Source organism: Salvelinus fontinalis, chromosome 1, assembly GCF_029448725.1.
Source record: "Salvelinus fontinalis isolate EN_2023a chromosome 1, ASM2944872v1, whole genome shotgun sequence".
Taxonomy (NCBI): Eukaryota; Metazoa; Chordata; class Actinopteri; order Salmoniformes; family Salmonidae; genus Salvelinus; species Salvelinus fontinalis.
In genome coordinates this window covers 41,497,656-41,522,253 of record NC_074665.1, presented here as the reverse complement: position 1 = coordinate 41,522,253, position 24,598 = coordinate 41,497,656, and the positions used below count along the sequence as shown (strand labels likewise).

The window sequence follows — 24,598 nt, the reverse complement described above, 5'->3', positions numbered from 1 at the left end:
TTATTCTGTTTCAAGAAATAAACATCCATTCTCATTTGCACGTAGAAACAAGCAATGGACGTTATTGTCATTTTGTTCTGACTGTTGTTAACATCCTTATTACCAGTAATATTTTAGACTCTACCATAATTATGGATCTTGCATGCAAACATTCATGTTCTAATTCACAGAGGGAATGCGCATGTATAGTTTTTTCCAGAGGCCCCGCCCCCGACAGGTGTGGTCATTTAAAACTCTAATGACCATACAAAGATGTCTAAAAAGAGAAAGGTAGCAGAAAGGTAAACCGACGCATAGAAGTGTAATATTTTCAGAAAATATTCAAATGAGTGACTCAGAACAACAAGTAAGTTGACCGTTTTTGCGCTTCGTGTGCAAAGCTGAGATACACATGTATTGTTTAATTACATTCGACTAAACCGCTCATCATTCTCAAAACAACTAGCCTACACGTGCTGCATCACATGCGTCGAATACACGCGAATGGTCATACATCAAAGTTGTAGTAGCCATCGAGTCTATTTCATTTTAATAAGTTGTATGTCAAGTTATTCAATGGCGGTAGTATCGACAGCAGATGTCACCCTTGCATTTTCCTACCTCTGTACTTTCTTTCAGGAGACTGAAACCGCAGTCTCTCAACCTCAGTGGCCAGAGAACGGAGGCCAATGGAGCGATGAAGAAGGGGGGCCAGGCATGGACGAGTGTGGATTGGCAGAGATGGCAGAGGAGGATGAAGAAATAGATATCTACAACAATGAGACTTTTGGAATGGGTATATATATATATATATATTTTTTTTTTTTTACTGTTTAATGGTGCACCCATGCATCAATATAAGTAACATAAAAAAAAATCCCCATCAAATCTGTGAATTTAAGTTAGAAATATATATCTTATTTTTCATGGGCTGCATCTCAATCCTCCGCATCTGCCCATGTCGGCCTTCCGCATGTGCGGTGACTGTGTTTGTCAGACCATGAGACATCTTGAAAATGTCTGTAGCGTCCAACCAGTGTAGTGTCCAAAGGGGAGACTCTCTCGAACACGGTGCTCTATGACCCCCACAAGTGTCACGGGACACCTCTGAAAGTTGCCCATACAAATGAATGGAAGTATGGAGCTAGTTTTGTGCCAACAAATGGGTTAAATATGTGGCCAAATAAAGTAATATTTCCTGAACTTTCTTATCTCCTAGATATAGGATAGGCTCTTCAAAACCGTACCCCCCCCCCCCCCCCCCCCCCCACCACCACCAGTTTAAACTTTTAGAGGCTAGGAACTGTGACAGCAAGTGCCAAGAATACAACTAAATAGAATAATTTACGTCATAACTTAACCCATCTAAATGTTTTACAATGGGCCTCTAGATATGGATACAGAAGTGGGGGACACGGAAGAGGAGCCCACCAACCCTCTGTTCCAATTTGGAGAGAAGCCACCTGCCCCACCTGTCTTGCCATCCCTCTCCCCCAGCTCCCCCTCCTTCTCTCCCAGGGTCCTGCCACAACTCCGGGTCCAGGGCCCACCGGGCCGTAGGGGACAGAGGGGAGGTCAGGCCATGGCGCAGATGTTTGAAGACCCAGCTGTGGTGAGGACTGTGGAGGGGCGACCAAGTTTGCAGGTGATTACTACTCTTGAGAGGTCAGTTGTATCCAGTAGGAAGAAAATGTTTTGAAACTGGATGTAGTACCAGAACTTGACCAATAAAACACGTTTTCTATTGCAAAACATGTCCTCATTCAACCATTCTACGGTCTCTAGTTTACACATTACAATTTGTTTTTTTCTCAGAGCTTGGACAGCGCTATAGTGGACGTTGGGAGCGTCTCCTACTGGGAGGATCTAGATCCAGATGCTGTGAGTTATTTGTCACAACCCCGTTCTGATGACAAAATATATTTACTGTCATTTTACCTACTCTGCTCTTTTCTCTCACAGTGGATGTTATCATCTTATGAGAGAACCAGACACGCCTCTGGATCAGTATTGCAGGTAGTGGGCGTTACATGTGGAAGACTACCAACACAGGATAATACCACTTTTTCAAAGAAATCTGATACTGAAAATGAAGGGGATTATGCCACGTTTAGTAGCATTAGACCCTAATGGTTAGTTTGGCACATTTGGGTGTTCTCTTTCGACAGGACCCGGCCATTGTGTGTGTGATGGACAGTCATGCCCCTGGCAGAGGACCGAACTACCTGGACTCTCACTACCCATTCTCCAACTCCAGTGGGAGGAGAGGGGGCTTAAGAGGGTCATACTCAAATAGACCATTTGGGCAAAGATGCCCATCTCAGGTAATTGACTGGTGGAGAAGTTGTCTGAAGACTAGGGCACAAGGGAGAGATGGTCTATTGCTGGGTAGTTGACCTGAATCTTTGGAAAATATTAGTTGAATGACTATGGAACACACTGCCCAGTCTACGGCCGATGGCAAATTTACAATTATTTGTTTAACTTTCCTTGCAGATTAACACCATGTTGCCCAGCTCTCCCATCATCTCCCGGGGACCTTTCACCACACAACAGCCATATAACCAGGTTCCTGCCTTCCCATCAATAGTTCCCCTGTTGTGTACATTTAGAAGTGATCTGCTCACAATTTGTATGAATTTGTTAATGTATCTGCATGCCAGAAGCATGTAGGGAGATGTAATTCTCTAGTTCTGTTGGTGTGAGTTGTAATGGAGACGTTCTGTTCACTCAGGCGGGGGGCTTCCTCTCGCCCTCACCACGTCCCTGCCCCTCCACCCCTCAACCTCTGACCCCGAAAATGATGCAGCTTCGCTTTGGTGCAAACTCCCCAAGACCCTCTCCCTTCTACAGCCCCTCGTCAAATCGTGTGCAGCGATTCAGGTCTGTGTCGTAATTAGATTTTGTTCCGTACCTTTCTGAGTGAAGAACCTACAAGAACAAGCGTTGGGGACACCTGCTCTGGTTCTTTTGTCTCTGACCACAATCTGATGAGAGAATGTATCTCACTATTCTATCAAATGGCTTATAATTGTACTGCGTACTGCTTAAAGATGAATAGGGTTTTACCTATAATCACATGTCTCTCCCCAACAGGTTCCCTGGTCCAGTGACACAGCTTCACCCCCAACACAGACGACTGTTGAGTCAAAGGCAACAGAGATCCCAAAGGTTTGGCACGTGCTTCTACTTATTTTAAATTGATTTATATTTGATATTATTACCCTATGTCTAAAATGTGGTTGCTTGACCAGTCCTAGAGTGAGTTATGTCCAGAGATCAAAGAAACTCATATCATATTCAACATGGTTGCGCTTAATATTTCTGCCAATGTGTTGCTTCTTGGACGCATTAGTTTAAACACTAACCTATTTCCCAGACCCTATTCCTGGAATAAAGCGCTTTCAATGGAGATAATCTATTGTACTAGCTTTTTAGGGCAGGATATGCTTGAGGCCTATTCGGACGGTGTTCATTTTACTGGGGGAGGTCGGGTAATTATGTGCATGAGCATAAAACGCCACATTGTAATTTCAATCCCGTGCAAATCTGCCATGTCAGTCATGTTTACATGGCAGAATAGAAACAAATCCAGCCAGAATAACCTACTGTTTTTCGTTGATCTCAAGTCCTCTGACAATACTAGGCCTGTGCGCATCAACATCCCTGTGTTTTGAGGCATTTGAGTTTGACAGGTGCTGCTAGCAGTTTGAGCAAGAACATAAGAACTGATTTGATTCTTAAAACAAAGTGCTGCGCATATATTTCATATGAACGGCATGCATTATCAACTTGCACAGTGAATACTTTTGTTTATACGTTTTGTGCCAATGTATTGAAATTTAACATCGTCAACTGCGTCAGTTTAGTAAGGCCTAAATGTGCAATAAAAAAGTATTGTGCCCATGCCTATTTAAGGAAACCCTGGCTGTTGATGTAGGCAATGGATCGCAAAGCAGGGCATCCCTGACTCACCACTGAAACATTTTGGAAATAGCTATTTCTCTTTCATCCTTAAATGCGTCTCGTGTGCTTCTGAGCAGTGAATTTGCACATCAGCAGGATGGAGGGCTTTTTTATTATGAGGGACTACCATGGATTGGTAAAATGGCCCTAATGATTATGATCACAAAATGTAAATATTATGGAAACCTTTACATTTGACAGCCTAGCACAAGTCTAGACACAGCTAGAATAAGAACCTCCAGGCTTCTGTCTTGATTCAAAATTACAGGGGGAAGTTTGGAAAAACAAGTCCAGTGTGAATCATCCTCTGGAATAACGCGCATGCTGGAGTAACAATTACGTAACCACTGTTCTCTAGTAATACTAGTTCTGTCCAAATCGGGCTTTAGTCTGTGTCAGGGTGTCGGTCAATTCGGAACTTAATTAAATTCCATGCATGAATTGAAATTTGAATTGGACACACCCCACAGGAAGCAGAATTTAATTAGAATGATGTAGAATTTAATTAAACTGAGACATGATTCATGAAATCTCATTCCTTTGACAATTATTTTACCAAAAGCATCTGTCTCTTATTAATGCAAAGAATACAGATAGCACTTAAAATATATTAGCTTGATTGCAACTCGGATGTCACAGTATTTGTTTGTATTTTTGTCATGATATTAGGTTTGATGCATTCTGGGAATTGTTTTTTCCTTCATATTTAACATGTAAGTGAATTATTATTTCTCATTATAGAGATATTAGAATATTTCCAGTCTACTGTAATGAGAACTTTAGGAGAATGTCTATAAATGAAATGTATTACATAGTATTGGTCATCAAATGTCAAAATACAAATGTTTTTAGTGATGTGTTGAATAAATTAGCCTGTTTGAATTTCTTTGAATTAAATTCTTCCTCCTTTAATTCCAATTCTGCTTCCTGTGTGGTAAATTGAATTAGAGCAATTTGTTACTTTAATTCATAATTGGCCTAAACCCTGCTCGGTCTCCCATAAACCTGCCCCAAAGGAATTTTAAGGTACTCTTTTAATATAAAAGCTTTGCTTTGATAATTGAAGCTTATAATGACTTGTTGATCTCCCTCTAGAAAACCAGACAGCTGGGACCCCTACTGTAACCTCATGTCAGCTAAAGAGAAAGAGTGGATCATTAGACTACAGATGATTCAGCTCCAGAGCGAGAATCCCCACCTGGATGACTACTACTACCAGGTACTGTAGGTTAGCTCGCACTTCTCACTCCTCTCATTCTTTGTTGTCTTTAACCTTCAATCCTCTGAGGTATGATTTTAGTTCCCCACATATTCCTCCAATGGCATTTTAGTTCCACATTCTCCTCCAATAACTTGGTACCCAATTCTCTACTAAAACCCCCACAGCTATCTTTCTGCATGTTCTTTCTTTTATACCATAACCACAGTTTACTTTTGGAATGATTTCCAGAAAGGGCTTTTGCATGATGGCTCTCCTCTCACATTGTGCTGTAGGAGTACTATCGGCGAATGGAGGCCAAGCTGGCAGAGGAGGAGTTGGGCATGCGAGGCAAGAGGGAGCCGCCCAAACTCACCACCCCCTACGTCACCAAGATGGACTCTTACACCCCAGGTTTCTCAAAATACCCCACATGCACTGGTCCTTAACTGTGCATGGTGCTGAAGTGTATTTTGGAAGTGGTCATTGTTTGTATGCGGCTGAATGTTTGCATTTTCTTTAACCCGAGTGATGCTGTTGCTCTTTCAGTGGTGCACATCGAGGGTTCCCTAGGTCAGGTCGCCGTGTCGACGTGTTTCTCTCCTCGACGAGCGATCAATGCAGTTGCAGCCCACTGTCCACACGAGGTGAGAACATGCTTTGGGCACTTTTTGAAACCCTTTTTGAAGAATGTACAACAGTTAAACTGCAAGTGTACGTTCTCTGAATGGTCTCTTCCCGCAGGAACTAAAAGACATCAGGCAACAGCGATTGGACGTCCTAAAGAAAATAGAAAAGGTAAAGTACAGAAAATGGCATGTTGAAGGAGTGTTTCACTTTATTTTCATCCCAAAAATGTATGTATACACTAACGTTAAAGTTTGCGGTCCATTTTAAAATAACCTGAAATACAGTGTAGACATTAATATTGTAACTGACTATTATTGCTGGAAAAGGCAGTTTAAAAAAAATGGAATATCTACATAGGCGTGCTGAGGCCCTTTATCAGCAACCATCACTCCTGTGTTCCAATGGCACGTTGTGTTAGCTAATCCAAGTTTTTAATTGATCATTAGAAAACCCTTTTGCAATTATGTTAGCACAGCTGAAAACTGTTGTTCTGATTAAAGAAGCAATAAAACTGGCCTTTAGACTAGTTGAGTATCTGGAGCATCAGCATTTGTGGGTTTGATTAGACTCAAAATGACCAGAAACAAATAACTTTCTTCTGAAACTCGTCAGTCTATTCTTGTTCTGAGAATTGAAGGCTATTCCATGTGAGAAATTGGCAAGAAACTGAAGATCTTGTACAATGCTGTGTACTACTCCCTTCACAGAACTGCGCAAACTGGCCCTTCCCAGAATAGAAAGAGTGTGGGGCCCCGGTGCACAACTGAGCAAGAGGACAAGTACATTAGCTTGTCTAGTTTGAGAAACAAACGCCTCACCAGTCCTCAACTGGCAGCTTCATTAAATAGTACATGCAAAACACCAGTCTCAAAGTCAACTGTAAAGAGTTGACTCAAGGATTCTGGCCTTCAGCCTCTTCACTGTTGACGTTGAGACTGGTGTTTTGCGGGTACTATTTAATGAAGCTGCCAGTTGAGGACTTGAGGCATCTGTTTCTCAATTCAGGTAGTCACTCCCGGTTTAAGTAAAATGTATTCCGTTGGTGCCTAATGAACATCACCCAAGACAAGCGTCATTATGATTCCACTATTTATAAGTTAACTCCTATATGTGTCGTTAACACCATACCTGCTATAGTTCCTGAGGATTATCACTATCATCAAACTTAATTTGGTAATGGAATTAAGTCAAGTAGATTAGGATAAATTTCACTCTCATTCACCAATCGTTCATACTTTGGCAGTGTACATTTATATTAACTTACAGTATACTTATCCTATAATTCCAGTATTAACTTATAATGATTATAATTTCAGATCCGTTTCTCAATGCATTCTTAATCTAAATTACTATAAATTTAGCAGTGTAGACCTCTACAATTAACCTGATACCCCAAATTTATAGACTTTTTCTTTTTTGGGCACAGTTGAACCCCCTTCCCCCTTCAGGCACTGATTGTCCTGGTGTCTTCATTGTCTTCTTCAGATAGCTTTACAGTTCAAAGTGGATGGCCCATGATAATGTGCCACCTGTTGTCTTGTCCATTCATCAACCAGTATACCAGCAACATCTCAGGAGTGTGACAGGATTCCACATGGGGAGAGAAGACATGAGAGAAGAAACTGTTGATAGCTTAGATTGGATGCTGTAAACGGTTGCTGGCTCGGACTCGGGTCTCGGTAGAAGCGGTGCGGACAGGGCCATATTGAACGCCTTTGTCGCTTTTCTTCAGCCAGTTACACAGGGTTTTGCGGTTCACGCACTGTTCTCGTGGTCAAATGATCCCTTCCATGCATTAAGACACCAACTGTGACCTCGAGAGGAAAGATCAGAATAACAGTTCAGTTCATTTCCGATTCAGGAAATCCAGACAAGCATGGACTTTAAATGATTACTTTTACCAATTATTCTTAATACCAATGTCTAAACATATGTCAGAGAATTACACATTCTATTGAAGTTTTTTTTTCATCCTCCCCATCACATTGTTAATTTCATCGCAGAGCCGCAGGATCAGGAAGTTGGATCTCGAACCCATCGGGAGAAATCCCAACAATCCAGCAGTCCTAATCTGGTAAAATTTGAATAAAAACAGAATAAGCAACACGACAATACAGTCCTTCACATATCACTCAATACATTCCTTACATTTCACACAAGGTGTGTGAACTTCAATCCAAAACTTGTACCTCCCCATTTGACACATGACTCCCAATGTGAGTAATGTATAAAAAAATATGGGGGAAAATCGACTACTGGTCAAAATAGAACAATAAACACTACCCTCAATAATTCCATTAAAAAATATATATATACACACAGTTGCAGTCAGAAGTTTACATCCACTTAGGTTGGAGTCATTAACTCGTTTTTCAACAACTCAACAAATTTATTGTTAACAGACTATAGTTTTGGCAAGTCGGTTAGGACATCTACTTTGTGCATGACAAGTAATTTTTTCCAACAATTGTTTACAGACAGATTATTTCACTTATGATTCACTTTCACAATTCCAGTGAGTCTGAAGTTTACAAGACCTCAGGAAAAAAAATTGTAGACCCCCCCCCCCCAAGTCTGGTTGATCCTTGGGAGCAATTTACAAACGCCTGAAGGTACCACATTCATCTGTACAAACAATAGTACGCAAGTATGAACACCATGGGACCACGCAGTCGTCATACCACTCAGGAAGGAGACGTGTTCATTGGTTATATTTGTCTCCCAGAGATGAACGTACTTTGTTGCGAAAAGTGCAAATCGATCCCAGAACAGCAAAGGACCTTGTGAAGATGCTGGAGGAAACGGGTACAAAAGTATCTACACTGCTCAAAAAAATAAAGGGAACACTTAAACAACACAATGTAACTCCAAGTCAATCACACTTCTGTGAAATCAAACTGTCCAATTAGGAAGCAACACTGATTGACAATACATTTCACATGCTGTTGTGCAAATGGAATAGACAAAAGGTGGAAATTATAGGCAATTAGCAAGACACCCCCAAAAAAGGAGTGATTCTGCAGGTGGTGACCACAGACAACTTCTCAGTTCCTATGCTTCCTGGCTGATGTTTTGGTCACTTTTGAATGCTGGCGGTGCTCTCACTCTAGTGGTAGCATGAGACGGAGTCTACAACCCACACAAGTGGCTCAGGTAGTGCAGTTCATCCAGGATGGCACATCAATGCGAACTGTGGCAAAAAGGTTTGCTGTGTCTGTCAGCGTAGTGTCCAGAGCATGGAGGCGCTACCAGGAGACAGGCCAGTACATCAGGAGACGTGGAGGAGGCCGTAGGAGGGCAACAACCCAGCAGCAGGACCGCTACCTCCGCCTTTGTGCCAGGAGGTGCACTGCCAGAGCCCTGCAAAATGACCTCCAGCAGGCCACAAATGTGCATGTGTCTGCTCAAACGGTCAGAAACAGACTCCATGAGGGTGGTATGAGGGCCCGACGTCCACAGGTGGGGGTTGTGCTTACAGCCCAGCACCGGGCAGGACGTTTGGCATTTGCCAGAGAACACCAAGATTGGCAAATTCGCCACTGGCGCCCTGTGCTCTTCACAAATTTGCGAATTTGCCAATCTTGGTTGACCATTGACCATTGACCTATGTGAAAGTTCCCTTTCCCGCTACTTTCAGGGGTGTATGCTACTGTTTTGACAGATGCAAATGCTTGCATCGCAGCATTCCACCCCCCCCCCCCCAACTGCATCGGGTGCGGTAGTCTCCATTATCACTATACACACATTCTTCCAATGACCAACAGCCCACACACCTAAAACAGGACTCTGTTGATTTTCCCTTTCCTCCCGTCTCTATTAACCTCTCTTGGGTAGGAGGCAGTATTTTCACATCCGGATGAAAAGCGTGCCCAAAGTAAACTGCCTGTTACTCAGGCACAGAAGCTAGGATATGCATATAATTGGTAGATTTGGATAGAAAACACAAGTTTCTAAAACTATTAAAATGTCTGTGTATAAATGAACTGATATGGCAGGCGAAACGCCCCCCCACCCAAAAAAGAAAAATTCAGCCTGGCACTATTTTCAATGGCTGTCACTTTTATAAGGTGAAGTCCTCCCAGATTGCAGTTCCTAGGGCTTCCACTACATGTCAACATTCCTTAGGAAGAATTTCAGGCTGGTTTTTGGAAAAATAAGCCAGAAATTGTAGTTTTTCTAGGTGGCTCCCATTTTGTTTGTATTGTTTCCAAGCGCGTGAATGAGAACGCCTTCTTTGGTATTTCCCTCCGGTAAAGACAATAACGATTCTCCGTTTTAAATTTGATCATTTGTTTACGTATTAGGGTATCTAAATTTTGATTATAAACGTTGTTTGGAAAAGTTTAGTCACGTTTGGGATTAAATTTGTATGCGGTGTTGACTTGTTGCACCCTCGACAACTACTGTGATTATTATTATTTGACCATGGTGGTCATTTATGAACATTTGAACATCTTGGCCATGTTCTGTTATAATCTCCACCCGGCACAGCCAGAAGAGGACTGGCCACCCCTCATAGCCTGGTTCCTCTCTAGGTTTCTTCCTAGGTTTTGGCCTTTCTAGGGAGTTTTTGTGCTTTCTACACTTGCATTGCTTGCTGTTTGGGGTTTTAGGCTGGGTTTCTGTACAGCACTGAGATATCAGCTGATGTAAGAAGGGCTATATAAATAGATTTGATTTGATTTTGATGGAGGGAAACTGGGTGGATTATTGACTGAAGCGCACCAGCTCAACTGAGTTTTTATGGATATAAAGAAGGACATTATCGAACAAAAGGACCATTTGTGACGTAACTGGGACCTTTTGGAGTGCCAACAGAAGATCATCAAAGGTAAGGCATTTATTATATCGCTGTTTCTGACTTTCGTGTCGCACCTGCCTGGTTGAAAAATGTTTTTCATGGTTTTGTATGCGGGGCGCTGTCCTCAGATAATCGCATGGTGTGCTTTCGCCGTAAAGCCTTTATGAAATCTAACACAGCGGCTGGATTAACAAGAAGTTAAGCTTTATTTTGATGTATTACACTTGTGATTTTATGAAAGTTAAATATTTATAATTCTGTAGTTTGAATTTCGTGCTCTGCTGTTTCACCGGATGTTGGTCATCCCACCTGCCCATAAGAAGTTAACTATTTTCCAAGGTGGAGCTACCACTTCCCCGGAGAATAGTTATGATGTTCGTGCCCATTAATTGGTCACCTTGTATTAGATCCAATACTATATCATCTGCAAATGTTTTACTAGAGAATACGGATGACATTATCTTATTCCAGTGTTGCGCCTCAAATATCACTGACACACATTACCAAAATTATTCACACTTGTCTTCCTATATCCATATAATCCCCAATAGGGCATAAACCAACCTCTCTCCTTATTGCTACTTTCTTTTAACCATGATATGGCTTTCCTTCAGAATTGGTAGGCAACCGTCTATTTTAAGATTAACCTGTAATGCGCCAAATGTAGAAAATACATTTGTGGGCTCAATACTACAGCCATTTACTACCCACAAATGTGATTATATCCAAGTTTTATCATGCAATAATTAATAACCATGTTTAGTTATCAATTATGATCATAGAGCTGTGACAATCACAATTACCTATCCACTTATTAGATTTAGGTAACTGTCTCATCTGATCACGCTACAGGTAATAAAATAATACTTGTTGTTGACAAGCATATTCAATTCATAGCCATATTATTCATATTTGATTGAGTTATTTAAATACGACTCCATTCTGTTATTCCAGCAGACCATTTAGGCAACAGACAAAAGCGTATTACCTCAAAATAGCCCCGCCATTCATGTTGAATAAATTTGCCTTTTTAAGGCAAACTAAGCAAGCTGCTAAAATGTTAGTTTTGTTTAAGATATAAACTCATCGGCAGTATCTGTCTAGGCAAAACATACCAATACTTGAATAACAATCAGAAACCCATATTTTAGTCAATGGCATAGACACAATGCTACTGAAATGACAAAGAAATCCTGCCAATAACCCAATTACAATGGTTTGTAGTCTCTGGCACATAATGACAATTCCCAGAAAATAGCCTTAAAGTTCCGCGCGTTTCGCCGCAGAGATTCTCCCATGCGCAAAAGAAATAGATTTAAATCAACATTGATTGATTTAAAACCAGATCTTGCGCCTTGTAATAAAAGTAACTTATTTCACTACGTCTAGCTCCGTAATGATGAGTAGTATGACGGCGATACTAATTTGGCTTTGCGCGATGTTACATATTATGTAGAGATTACACCTTAATTTGCTCTGACTTGATTGAAAAACTCCTCTCATACATAAAAAAAGGCCTTAAGGACAGTTTTATTTCAAATGTAGTACCCGGACTGAGGAAATCCAATAAGCGTTACATCGTTAGGGTAAGTTAACCAAAAGTAGACACACCAATCAGTTTGAGACAATTTCCCAGACTTTGTCGACAGTTCATCTTTATCAAATGATACATTAACGGGACCAACTCAATCTATGTAGGTCTACATATGGGTTGTTTAAGTTACATCTCATTATATTCCCAGTATTACTTAAGCAAATCTCTAGTAATCAATTATATATACACACACACAATTCATAATTTTCATATCGTCACAGAATCCATATAAAACGTTTGGTATTCACAGCAACCAAATCCATCGGCTCAGCAAACATTCTCCCAGCAGAAAAAAACGGAAGTTTCCCGGACACTGCCCTGCATGTCATGGGATCCTAGATGGTTCTCTATCCTCCCAGAAACCACGGCCAAGTCTAGCCTACCAGAAACTATAGACTTGCTGATAACGTCCCGCTCTCAATACCAACCTGAGATATTCTATGATGGGTAGTTACGGAACCCCAAGAGAACCTTATATCAACACTTATTATCCAAATTTCAATCATTTTATTATGCAAATATCTATTTCCACACTCTCACAACTCATCACATTCACACAGTACTGTTCCCAAATACACTTCAATCAATAATTTTATCACCTGCAGGAATATTTTCTTTCATGGGTACATATGTGAAAGCTATAAACAAAATCCACTTAACTATTTTAAACCACTGCATATCATTAACTTATCTACTAATTATTATTTCTCAGGATCACACAGAACCTTAATGATCACCCACACAGGATTGATCAAATGCTCACACAGAATTGGTCTATGGCCACACAGAACATCATTGAAAGGTTAACCACAGAGTCAACCTACCGTGCCCACACAAAGCTTCTACAAAGGTTACCCACACAGGATTTCAAACCCTGTCTATATGAACAGGGAAACCCATAACATTTATCAAAGTCTTACCTAATTAGTGGTCCCGAAACAACTCCCAATAGTAACCCAGGTCATACCTGTTTACCTCATTTATCAAAACATTACACGTTATAATTTGAACTTCACTAAGACAAATGCCCTCGCAAGGTGTTACCTGCACTCTAGTTCCTCGTTCAATAGGTTAACCTCACCAGTCCTACTGTGATCAACCCAGTACCACGGATCTGGACTTTTGGTAGCCTTGCAACTGGCTAACAATCATGTCCAAGGATGCCTCACTTCAGAACACTCTTATCAACTCAGTCCTGCTAGTTACCCCAGCTGTGTCCCTCTTAAGGAAGACCTCGCTCTGAGCATACTCTCAACAGGGGCATTTATGGCTTTTTATTATTATAATTTTTTCCCCCCTTATCACTTATTGATTGTCCACTCTGACATCAATGTTCAATTAATGTCCAATTAGTACTATCAATTCTGTGCACTTTAGAGTTAAGTTATTGAAAGAAACCTGTCTCACCCTTAATCCAATTCTGTTCGAAATGATTTATCCATTCAGCTGATGCTCTCAGCCAGATGGGGATCCGATCATCTCCAAATAGGGGAGTGTGGATTTCCCCAGCTGCATCTAATGCAACTCCCCGTGCACTGTTAACCTGAATTTCACTGGGAACAATCAGAAAAATGAAGTTCATTATCCCATCCTCGTTGCCAAAAATTATTGTGGAATTATTGTAATCAAAAGGAGACTGTATAAATATTTCTTAAACAATCAATCTTTATTTAATTACTGCAGTAATGGAGCTGGTCAACGACCCTCCCGTAGGTGAATCGTTGAGAGCTCAACGACTGGATTTGAGCCACAGAATTTTATAGCAAAGGTGATGTACATGACAAACGGATGTATGTTATGGGTCACAAGGTTAGGACTCGTATGAAAGATGCTAATAATTCACACTAAACAGTATGTTGTGTAAAGACTGTTCTCATTGTGTAGAGACCAGGGTCTGGCCCTCAACTCTATACTGGAGCCATCTCCCCTGGTACCCCAGTACAGAAACAATAACTCATGCTATGAAATGCAGTCTTGTTAGGCTTATCACAACAAAGACATCATAAATCTCCTGTCAGAATGAAGGAACATTTTTATTTTTGTGTCAATTGGCAACCCATCCCTTATGGGATTAATTGACACACAAACAAACAGTATGCGTTCGCTGCATTGCGCATCATAAAGAGTGGGAAAAAATAAATACAAAATTATACGTGATAGTAAATAAGGTTATCTAAACAATAATTACATCCCTGGAGCAGTAAAATAATATACATATATAAACTCAGCAATGTCCTCTCGCTGTCAACTGCATTTATTTTCAGCAAACTTAACGTGTAAATATTTGGATGAACATAACGAGATTCAACAACTGAGACAAACTGCCACCAGTTGCATTAAGTACTGCAGTGCATCTCCTCATGGACTGCACCAGATTTGCCACTTCTTGCTGTGAGATGTTACCCCACTCTTCCACCAAGGCACCTGCAAGTTCCCGGACATTTCTGGTGGGAATGGCCTTAGCCCTCACCCTCCGACCCCAGCAGGTCCCAGACGTGCTCAATAGATTTGAGATCCGGGCTCTTCGCTGGCCATGGCAGAACACTGACATTCATGTCTTGCAGGAAATCACTCACAGGACGAGCAGTATGGCTGCTGGCATTGTCATGCTGGAGGGTCATGTCAGGATGAGCCTGCAGGAAGGGTACCACCATAAGGGAGGAGGTCTTCCCTGTAACGCACAGCGTTGAGATTCCCTGCAATGACCAGCTCAGTCCGATGAGGCTGTGACACCGCCCCAGACCATGACGGACCCTCCACCTCCAAATCGATCATGCTCCAGAGTACAGGCCTCAGTATAACGCACATTCCTTCAACGATAAATGCAAATCCAACCATTGCCCCTGGTGAGACACAACCGCGACTCGTCTGTGAAGAGCACTTTCTTGCCAGTCCTGTCTGGTCCAGTGACGGTGGGTTGGTACCCATAGGCGAAGTTGTTGCCGCTGATGTCAAACAGTACGGACGTTGCAATTTATTGCCCTGTCCACATCTTCAGTCGTCATGCCTCCGTGTAGCATGCCTAAGGCAGGTTCACAAAGATGAGCAGGGACCCTGGGCACCTTTTGGTGTTTTTCAGTTGAAGGCCTCTTTAGTGTCCTAAGTTTTGAAACTGTGACCTTAATTGCCTACCGTCTGTAAGCTGTCAGTGTCTTAACGACCGTTCCACAGGTGCATGTTCATTAATTGTTTATGGTTCATTGAACAAGCATGGGAAACAGTGTAAACCCTTTACAATGAAGATCTGTGACGTTATTTGGATTTTTACGAATTACCTGAAAAAGGGCCGTTTCTTTTTTGCTGAGTTTACATACACTATGTGTATATAAACACTGCTCAAAAAAATAAAGGGAATGCTTAAACAACACAATGTAACTCCAAGTCAATCACACTTCTGTGAAATCAAACTGTCCACTTAGGAAGCAACACTGATTGACAATAAATTTCACATGCTGTTGTGCAAATGGAATAGACAAAAGGTGGAAATTATAGGCAATTATTAAGACACCCCCAATAAAGGAATGGTTCTGCAGGTGGTGACCACAGACCACTTCTCAGTTCCTATGCACATTTGTGACCTGCCGGAGGTCATTTTGCAGGGCTCTGGCAGTGCTCCTCCTTGCACAAAGGCGGAGGTAGCGATCCTGCTGCTGGGTTGTTGCCCTCCTACGGCCTCCTCCACCTCTCCTGATGTACTGGCCTGTCTCCTGGTAGCGCCTCCATGCTCTGGACACTACGCTGACACACAGCAAACCTTCTTGCCACAGCTCGCATTGATGTGCCATCCTGGATGAGCTGCACTACCTGAGCCACTTGTGTGGGTTGTAGACTCAGTCTCATGCTACCACTAGAGTGAAAGCACCGCCAGTATTCAATCGTGACCAAAACATCAGCCAGGAAGCATAGGAACTGAGAAGTTGTCTGTGGTCACCACCTGCAGAACCATTCCTTTATTGGGGGTGTCTTGCTAATTGCCTATAATTTCCACCTTTTGTCTAATCCATTTGCCCAACAGCATGTGAAATTTATTGTCAATCAGTGTTGCTTCCTAAGTGGACAGTTTGATTTCACAGAAGTGTGATTGACTTGGAGTTACATTGTGTTTAAGTGTTCCCTTTATTTTTTTGAGCAGTGTATATTATATACACATACATACAGAAAAAAAGGAATAGTAGTCACTTGAACCCAGTCTGACAGAAGATTAATATGGTAGACAAGCCTATACACACCATTAACCACGTAGATTTTTATTTATTTTATTTATTTATTTCACCTTTATTTAACCAGGTAGGCAAATTGAGAACACGTTCTCATTTACAATTGCGACCTGGCCAAGATAAAGCAAAGCAGTTCGACACAGTTACACATGGAGTAAAACAAACATACAGTCAATAATACAGTGAAAATAAGTCTATATACAATATGAGCAAGTGAGGTGAGATAAGGGAGGTGAAGGCAAACAAAATATATAAATAAATAAATAAAAAATATAAAAAGGCCATGGTGGCGAAGTAAATACAATATAGCAAGTAAAAAAAATAACACTGGAATGGTTGGTTTGCAGTGGAAGAAGGTGCAAAGTAGAGATAGAAATAATGGGGTGCAAAGGAGCAAAATAAATAAATACAGTAGGTAAAGAGGTAGTTGTTTGGGCTAAATTATAGATGGGCTATGTACAGGTGCAGTAATCTATGAGCTGCTCTGACAGCTGGTGCTTAAAGCTAGTGAGTGCTACAATTGTTTCACTATTATAGGTAGCCCTTTTTCTTTTATTCCAGGCTTTATCTAAATATTCCGCAAACGGAAATAAACAATGGACAAAAACTATTTCAGTTTCTCATCACTCAGCCACATAATGCCAGGGTATATCTGGTGTGGTTTCTGGAATAAGAGCAAGCGAATATCATGGTAGAAAGAGCAATGGAGGATTAAATTAGTTTCATTCTCTATTTCTTCGAAGTCATAATTACATTCTGTTTCACCACAATACCGACCTGTTTCAATACGCAATATCCCTGATCTTACCTGTGCACATAGTGATCTCTTAGGTTGGTTATACGTAATATATATATCTCACACACGAAATCACCCTTAATCAAACAAAAGGTTCTACATTTATTTGTGCTAAATCTGAGGCCCACTTTCAGTTCAGAGTGAAGAACCCTCTATTCTGTTGCATAAAACAACCATTTGATGCAATTACAGTATTATAACATAATTGTGCAATTTTCTTCATAATTTCTATAACACCCTTTAACATGAAGGTTAAAAAAAAGTGAACCACTCATTTAATTTCAATATGCCATTTTGTAGGATATGGTGGTTCCCAAAGTGTATCATTTTGAAATGGGGGGGGGGGGGGGGGGGGGTGACTATTTGTGGGATATTACCCCCACCCCCCACACTGTCTCCTGTAGTTGTTCATGGTGCTGCTGGAGGTAGAAGAGCAGCAGAGGATGAAGGCACAGGTGCTGGGGGAGGGTGAGGAGAAAGGGCTGATGGAGAAAACTGAGATAAAAGTGGAGTACATCTATTCCCAGCTACAGCATCCCGACCTGTGAGTCCTGCTCTCTGCCGGTTGTACCAAGTCACCTTGAGCTAAAGTTCCTTCAAAGTATTCATACCTCTTGACTTATTCCACATTTTGTTACAGCCTGAATTATGGATTAAATAGAATTCTCACCCATCTACACACCCCATAATGACAAAGTGAAAAAACGTGTATTTAGAAATGTTTTCAGCATTTTAATTTTCAATAAATCTCATTTACAAAAGTATTCACACCCCTGGGTGAGGACTTTGTAGAATCACCTTTGGAACTGTACAGATTTGAGTCGTCTTGTGCAAAGCTGAAACACACATACCCATCTGGATTTGGGTATTTTATCATTCTTCCTTGAACAGCAATCAAGTCTTCCCGCAGATTTTCAATGGGATTCAAGTCTGGGCTTTGGCCGTGCCACTCAAGGACTATCATGTTCTAAAGCCAATCCAGCATTGATTTGGCTGTATGCTTGGGGTCATTGTGCTGTTGGACTGTAAATCTTCACCCTAGATTGTAATTTGCATTGAAGCAGGTTTTCATCAAGGATTTGGTTCCATTCATTGTTCCTACTATCCTTACCAGGCTCTGTCCCTGCTGCTGAAAAGCATCCCCATAGCATGATGCTGCCGCCACCATGCTTCATGGTAGGGATGGTGTTTGTTGGGCGATGAGCTGTGCCTGATTTTCTCCAGACATGGCGCTTTGCAGTCAGGCCAAAGAGTTCATTTTGTCTCATCAGACCAGAGTCGTTTGACTTATGATCTGTCTTTCACGTGCCTTTTGAACTCCAGGCGTATTGTCATGTGCCTTTTTTCTCAGGAGTGGCTTCACTCCCATAAAGCCCAGATTGGTGAAGGGCTGTAGAGACTGCTGCCCTTCTGGCAGGGTTTCCCATCTCAGCCAAGGAACTCTGTTCTGTCATTGTGTTCTTGGTCACCTTCTTGACCAAGGTCCTTGCTCAGTTTGGTCAGACAGCCAGCTCTAGGCAGAGTCTGGGTAGTTCCACATTTGTTTTTCTATTTCCCTTTGCTGGAGACCACTGTGCTCTTGGAAACTTTCAACACAATAAATTGTTTTATACCCTTCCCCAGATATAGACTACAGGTCAAAGGTTTTAGAACACCTACTCATTCAAGGGTTTTTCTTTTCACTATTTTCTACATTGTAGAATAATAGTGAAGACATCAAAACTATGAAATAACACATATGGAATCGTATAGTAAACAAAGTGTTAAACAAATAAAAATATATTTGAGATTCTTCAAATAGCCACCCTTTGCCTTGATAGCTTTGTACACTCTTGGCATTCTCTCAACCAGCTTCAACAAGAATGCTTTTCCAACAATCTTGAAGGAGTTCCCACATGCTGTGCGCTTGTTGGCTGCATTTCCTTCACTCTGCGGTCCGACTCATCCCAAAACATCTCAATTTGGTTGAGGTCGGGTGATTGTGGAGGCCAAGTCATCTGATGCAGCACTCCACTTCTTGGTCAAATACCCCTTACACAGCCTGGAGGTGTGTTGGGTCATTGTCCTGTTGAAAAACGAAGGATAGTCCCACTATATGCAAACCAGATGGGATGGTGTATCGCTGCAGAATGCTGTGATAGCCATGCTGGTTAAGTGTGCCTTATTCTAAATAACAGTGTCACCAGCAAAGTACCCCCACACCATAACACCTCCATGCTTTACTGTGGGAAATACACATGCGGAGATCATCCGTTCACCCACACCGCGTCTCACAAAGACACGGCGGTTGGATCCAAAATCTAATTTGGACTCCAGATCAAAGGACAAATTTCCAAAGGTCTAATGTCAATTGCTTGTGTTTCTTGGCCCGGGCAAGTCTTCTTATTGGTGTCCTTTTTAGAAGTGGTTTCTTTGCAGCAATGTGACTATGAAGGCCTGATTTCACGCAGTCTCCTCTGAACAGTTGATTTTGAGATGTCTGTTACTTGAACTCTGAAGCATTTATTTGGAATGCAAATTCTGAGCCTGGTAATTCTAATGAACTCTGCAGCAGAGGTAACTCTGGGTCTTCCATTCCTGTGGTGGTCCTCATGCATGAGAGCCAGTTTCATCATAGCGCTTGATGGTTTTTGCGACTGCACTTAACTTCAAGAACTTTGAAAGTTTCTTTTCCTAGACTGACTGACCTTCATGCATTTAAAGTAATGAACTGTTTCTCTTTGCTTATTTGAGCTGTTCTTCCCATAATATGGACGTAGCCCTATTTGGTAAAATACCATCTTCTGTATACCACTCCTACCTTCTCACAACACAAATGATTGTCTCAAATGCTTTAAGAAGGAAAGAAATTCCACAAATGAACTTAACAAGGCACACCTGTTAATTGAAATGCATTACAGGTGACTACCTTATGAAGCTGGTTGAGAGAATGCCAAGAGTGCACTTGCTGTCATCAAGGTAAAGGGTGGCTATTTTGAAGAATCTCAAATATAAAATATATTTTGATTTGTTTAAAGCTTTTTTTGGTTACTACATATGTGTTTCATAGTTTTGATGTCTTCTGTTTTACAATGTTGAAAATAGTAAAAAATAAAAATCATTGAATGAGTAGGTGTTCAAAAGTTTTAGAACGGTACTATATGCCTCGTCATAATTATCTCGGAGATCTACGGTGATATAGTTATGGTAATGTTTCTGATCTGACGTGATCTTATACACTGATTGTATAAAACATTTAGAACACCTGCTCTCTTTATGACCTAGACTGACCAGGTGAAAGCTACAGTATGATCCCTTATTGATGTCACTTGTTAAATCCACTTCAATCAGTGTAGATGAAGGGGAGGATACAAATTGAAGGATATTTTAAGCCTTGAGACATGGCCCATTGAGGGTGAATGGGCAAGACCAAAGATTGTCAGTTCAAGTGTCTTTGAACGGGGTATGGTAGTAGGTGCCAGGCGGTTTGTGTCAAGAACTGCAACGTTGCTGCGTTTTTCACGCTCAACAGAGCACCTACTACTAAGCACCTACTACCAAAAAAGCTTTAAACAAATCTAAATATATTTGAGATTTTTCAAAATAGCCAGCATTGGAGTCAACATGAGCCAACATCCTTGTAGACTCCATGCCCTGATGAATTTAGGCTGTTCTAATGGCATGGAGTCCAACTGTGGCCAATTGTTTGGACATGATTTAGAAACACCTGTCTATACACAGTGTACAAAACATTAAGAACACCGTATTAATATTGAGTTGCGCCCCACCTCCCCCTTCTGAAAACTTTTCCATTTTGAGGTGTTTTTTTTCCACACCCATCTGTTTTGACTTCATGCTGGAACACAACAAAATGTGGGATAAGTCCAGGGGTATGAACACTTTCTGAAGGCACTGGTCTACTTTAAACACCAAATTCAACAAGTAATCCATTTAGAAATTCTTAACTTTCAGGTTTTCTCACATTATTCTTATATTATACAGTGATTCAGTACTTGTCATATATTTTACCCTAGAGAGGCAGGGGAAGAATTTCTGCCATGTCTCCTGGTGTCCAAAGGAAAGCAGCTATTGGCTCGACTCCTCCCCTTCCTGTCCCATGACGCCGCGTTGAAAGTCTTAAGCATGGTGACTTCTCACCTGCCTGTACTCATGAGCAGAGACGCAGATGAGGTCAGTTAAAAAATAAAATGTAATGTTCTGGTGTATGGTACCGTGTTACTTAGGGTTGTGGAAGGGTTTAAAGGTATATTGTGTAGAACAAACATGCCTCTGACTTGTAGAGTAAGGAATCAAGTCAGTTATTTTAGTTTTGCCTACTGAACATGGCACTGTTTATTTGTATGAAATGCTGCCTCCTTAACTGACCGTGGCGTTCCACACATCCCTGCAGTCTCTTCCGGTTTTGTACCCATCTCTTCGAATTGTGATCGGAGGCATGACCTTCAGTCAGCTTATTGGGGTCCTTAAAGACTTTACGGCATCACTTCCCGACTCCAGCGATGGCAGCATGTGCCTCTCTCTTGTCTGCCAAAGCAAGGTTTGTTACACTTTTCACTTTCTCACATACAAAGAATAGCTACAATATTTGACTGTCCAATGTTTTACTATTGTGTGCTGCGCTGCCCTGTTGTCTTGTTCGTCATTTTACCTTTCAGTTTGGGCTCTCCTTACTCTATGCCCTGCTGTCCCAAGGAGAGAGGCTACTGTCCTCTGATGTTCCTCTGGAGCCCAGCATTGGTGACTTTGAAACCTGGTACAACTGCCTTCATTCCTAGCAATGTCTTTGTCCACATGCAACACTGTCCCTAAGTTGTAAATAGACATACTCGTAGGCTACAGTTAAGTGTGTCTGTACATGGTCCTTGCCCCTTGTTGTTCGTAATGACCATTTTGTCATCTTTATCTCCAGGACAGACACAGTCTTCCTGGTGGCATCGCAGCTATCCCAGACTGCTCTGGTGGAGCCCCTTCTCCTACCCTCAAACCTTCTCACACTCTTCTGCCGCTACCTGGACAAGCGTACTATCCACCAGCTGAAGAGCAATATGGAGTGAGTGTCAGAATTGACTGCACATACTTTATTTTAAAGAGATGTTCTATGCATGCATTGCAAAAAAAAAAAAAGTTAATCGTAACCAATCCCAAGGTGTATTCATTCAAAAACATTATCTCTTATCTAGATCTGCGACTGGATACCTGGCTCTTCCGTCGTAGTAGGCAAGGACATCTGAAGCAGAGACTGTATTTTGGCTAATGTACAGAATGTAATGAGCACCAAAATGAAAACGAGTGGGCATGCATACCCTGAGGTATTCCCTCGGCATAGACGTACCACATTATGGCTGCGTTTACACAGACAGCCCAATTCTGACATTTTTTTCAATAATTGGTCTTTTGACTAATCAGATCAGCGCTGAAAAATATTTGATGTGAAAAGATCTGTGATTTGTCAAAGACCAATTAGTGGAAAAAATATCAGTTGGCCTGCCTGAGTAAATGCAGCCTATGCTACCCATGCATTGTTCTCCTCGTATGCAAAATGTGTTGTCTAAGAACACATGAATGCCATTCTTCTTATTCCTTCCTTTTTTTCTTCCCTCATTCCCTCACTTTTTTTGCACCATTCTGTTGTCTCGATCTGTTTCCTTTATCTGCTCCTTTTTATTTCCTACTTTCCTCCTCTTAGTCTCCAGTCCAGCGACTCAGATTTGCTCTCTAGTCACCAAAATTCTCTTAATTTTTTACCTCTATAATCCAGTCCCATAGTTTTAACTGCTACAGTACCATAGTACCACAATGTGGTGTAATGGACATAAGTTAGTCCTATGATGTAACACAACCAGTAGATGGGGCTGAGCGATTATGTCAGCTCTCACTCTCCAGCTAACCTGCCTAATATTCAAGTCAAAATGAAAATATCAATTGATGTGTAATATCATTTCGGGAAGAGTAAGCTGTCATTTATCATTTTCATGATTTAAACTGTCTTCTCCAAAGAAATTGGTGTCTGAATCATGGAGGATTGTGCAGTTGCACTTTGTTAGTACGTGTGTAGGTTACATTTTGTCATAGAAAAATCTGTTTTCGTAAAATCAAATTGACTTTATTATTAATTATTTGGAAGTTTGGTTTCTTTCTAAAAGATAAATGTATATGGTTTTCCAAAATGTACCCTCTATGCATATGTGCCATATGCTTTCTTCAATATTTATTTGAATATTTAAGTTTAACTTGATCAAATTTAATCAGTTTAGTTGGAAACAGAATAATCACTCTTGTATAGCACTTGCAACATAAGAAATAAAATTCTTTAAAAATAATTTGTCTTTAGTTTGAACAGTGTACACACCCCAAAACCTGCTCTGCAAGAGTAGACATGGGTTGATGACCCTTGTGTTGTCTGTTAGATATGGATCTCTTTGTGTAGACTACAAGACAATTCTGTAAATATATTTTCAACATTATGTGTATACCCCTTCAAATGAGTGGCTTTGGCTATTTCAGCCACACCTATTGCTGACAGGTGTGTAAAATTGAGCACACAGCCATGCAATCTCCATAGACAGACACTGGCAGTAGAATGGCTGTACTGAAGAGCTCTTTCCACGTGGCACTGTCATAAGATGCCACCTTTCCAACAAGTCAGTGTCAAATGTCTGCCCTGCTAGAGCTGCCTCTGTCAACTAAGTGCTGTTAGTGTGAAGGGAAACCTCTAGGAGAAACTGCTCAGCCGTGAAGGGGTAGGCCATACAAGCTCATAGAGCGGGACCACAGAATGCTGTTGCGTGTATAAAGAATTGTCTGTCCTCAGTTGCAACACTCACGACAGTTCCAAACCATATCTGGAAGCATCGGCTCAAACTGTTCGTCGGGAGCTTCATGAAATTAGTTTCCGTGGTCGAGCAGCCTAAGATCACCATGTGCAATGCCAAGCGTCACCTGGAGTGGTGTAAAGCTCGCCCCCATTAGACTTTGGAGCAGTGGAAATGCATTTTCTAGCGGGATGAATCACACTTTACCGTTTGGCAGATGCCAGGAGAACGCTACCTGCACAGTTTGGTGAAGGAATAATTGTCTGGAGCTGTTATCATGGTTCTGGCTAGTCCCCTTAGCTCCAGTGAAGGGAAATATTAATGCTAAAGCCTAAAATTACATTCTAGACTGTTCCAACTGCGGCAACAGTTTGGGGAAGGCCTGCCCTTGTTTCAGTGTGACAATGCCCCCATGCACAAAGCGAGGTCCATACAGAAATGGTTTGTTGAGATCGGTGTGGAAGAACTTGACTAGCCTGCACAGAGCCCTGACTTTAACTCCATTGAACACCAAATCAAACTGCCAGGTCCTCTGGTTGCTTTTGACAAGCACAACCTTGTACTGTTTTCTCACGCCCTCAGGTGAACATCATGGACACATACTC

At 41.4% G+C, this 24,598-nt stretch overlaps 1 protein-coding gene across 1 annotated transcript; it reads left to right on the top strand.

Annotated features, from left to right (window-relative positions):
- The first annotated feature begins 236 nt into the window (after positions 1 to 236).
- Positions 237 to 23,466, top strand: patl2 (PAT1 homolog 2). Its single transcript, XM_055921564.1, has 19 exons — positions 237 to 346; positions 619 to 775; positions 1,371 to 1,624; positions 1,795 to 1,860; positions 1,942 to 1,995; positions 2,148 to 2,303; positions 2,476 to 2,547; positions 2,714 to 2,862; positions 3,076 to 3,150; positions 5,041 to 5,164; positions 5,440 to 5,557; positions 5,693 to 5,790; positions 5,888 to 5,941; positions 17,586 to 17,725; positions 21,195 to 21,351; positions 21,572 to 21,718; positions 21,837 to 21,934; positions 22,091 to 22,231; positions 22,362 to 23,466. Exons 1-19 carry the CDS (start codon positions 326 to 328, stop codon positions 22,393 to 22,395), a joined length of 2,115 nt encoding a protein of 704 aa, XP_055777539.1. The 5' UTR covers positions 237 to 325; the 3' UTR covers positions 22,396 to 23,466.
- The last annotated feature ends 1,132 nt before the right edge of the window (positions 23,467 to 24,598 follow it).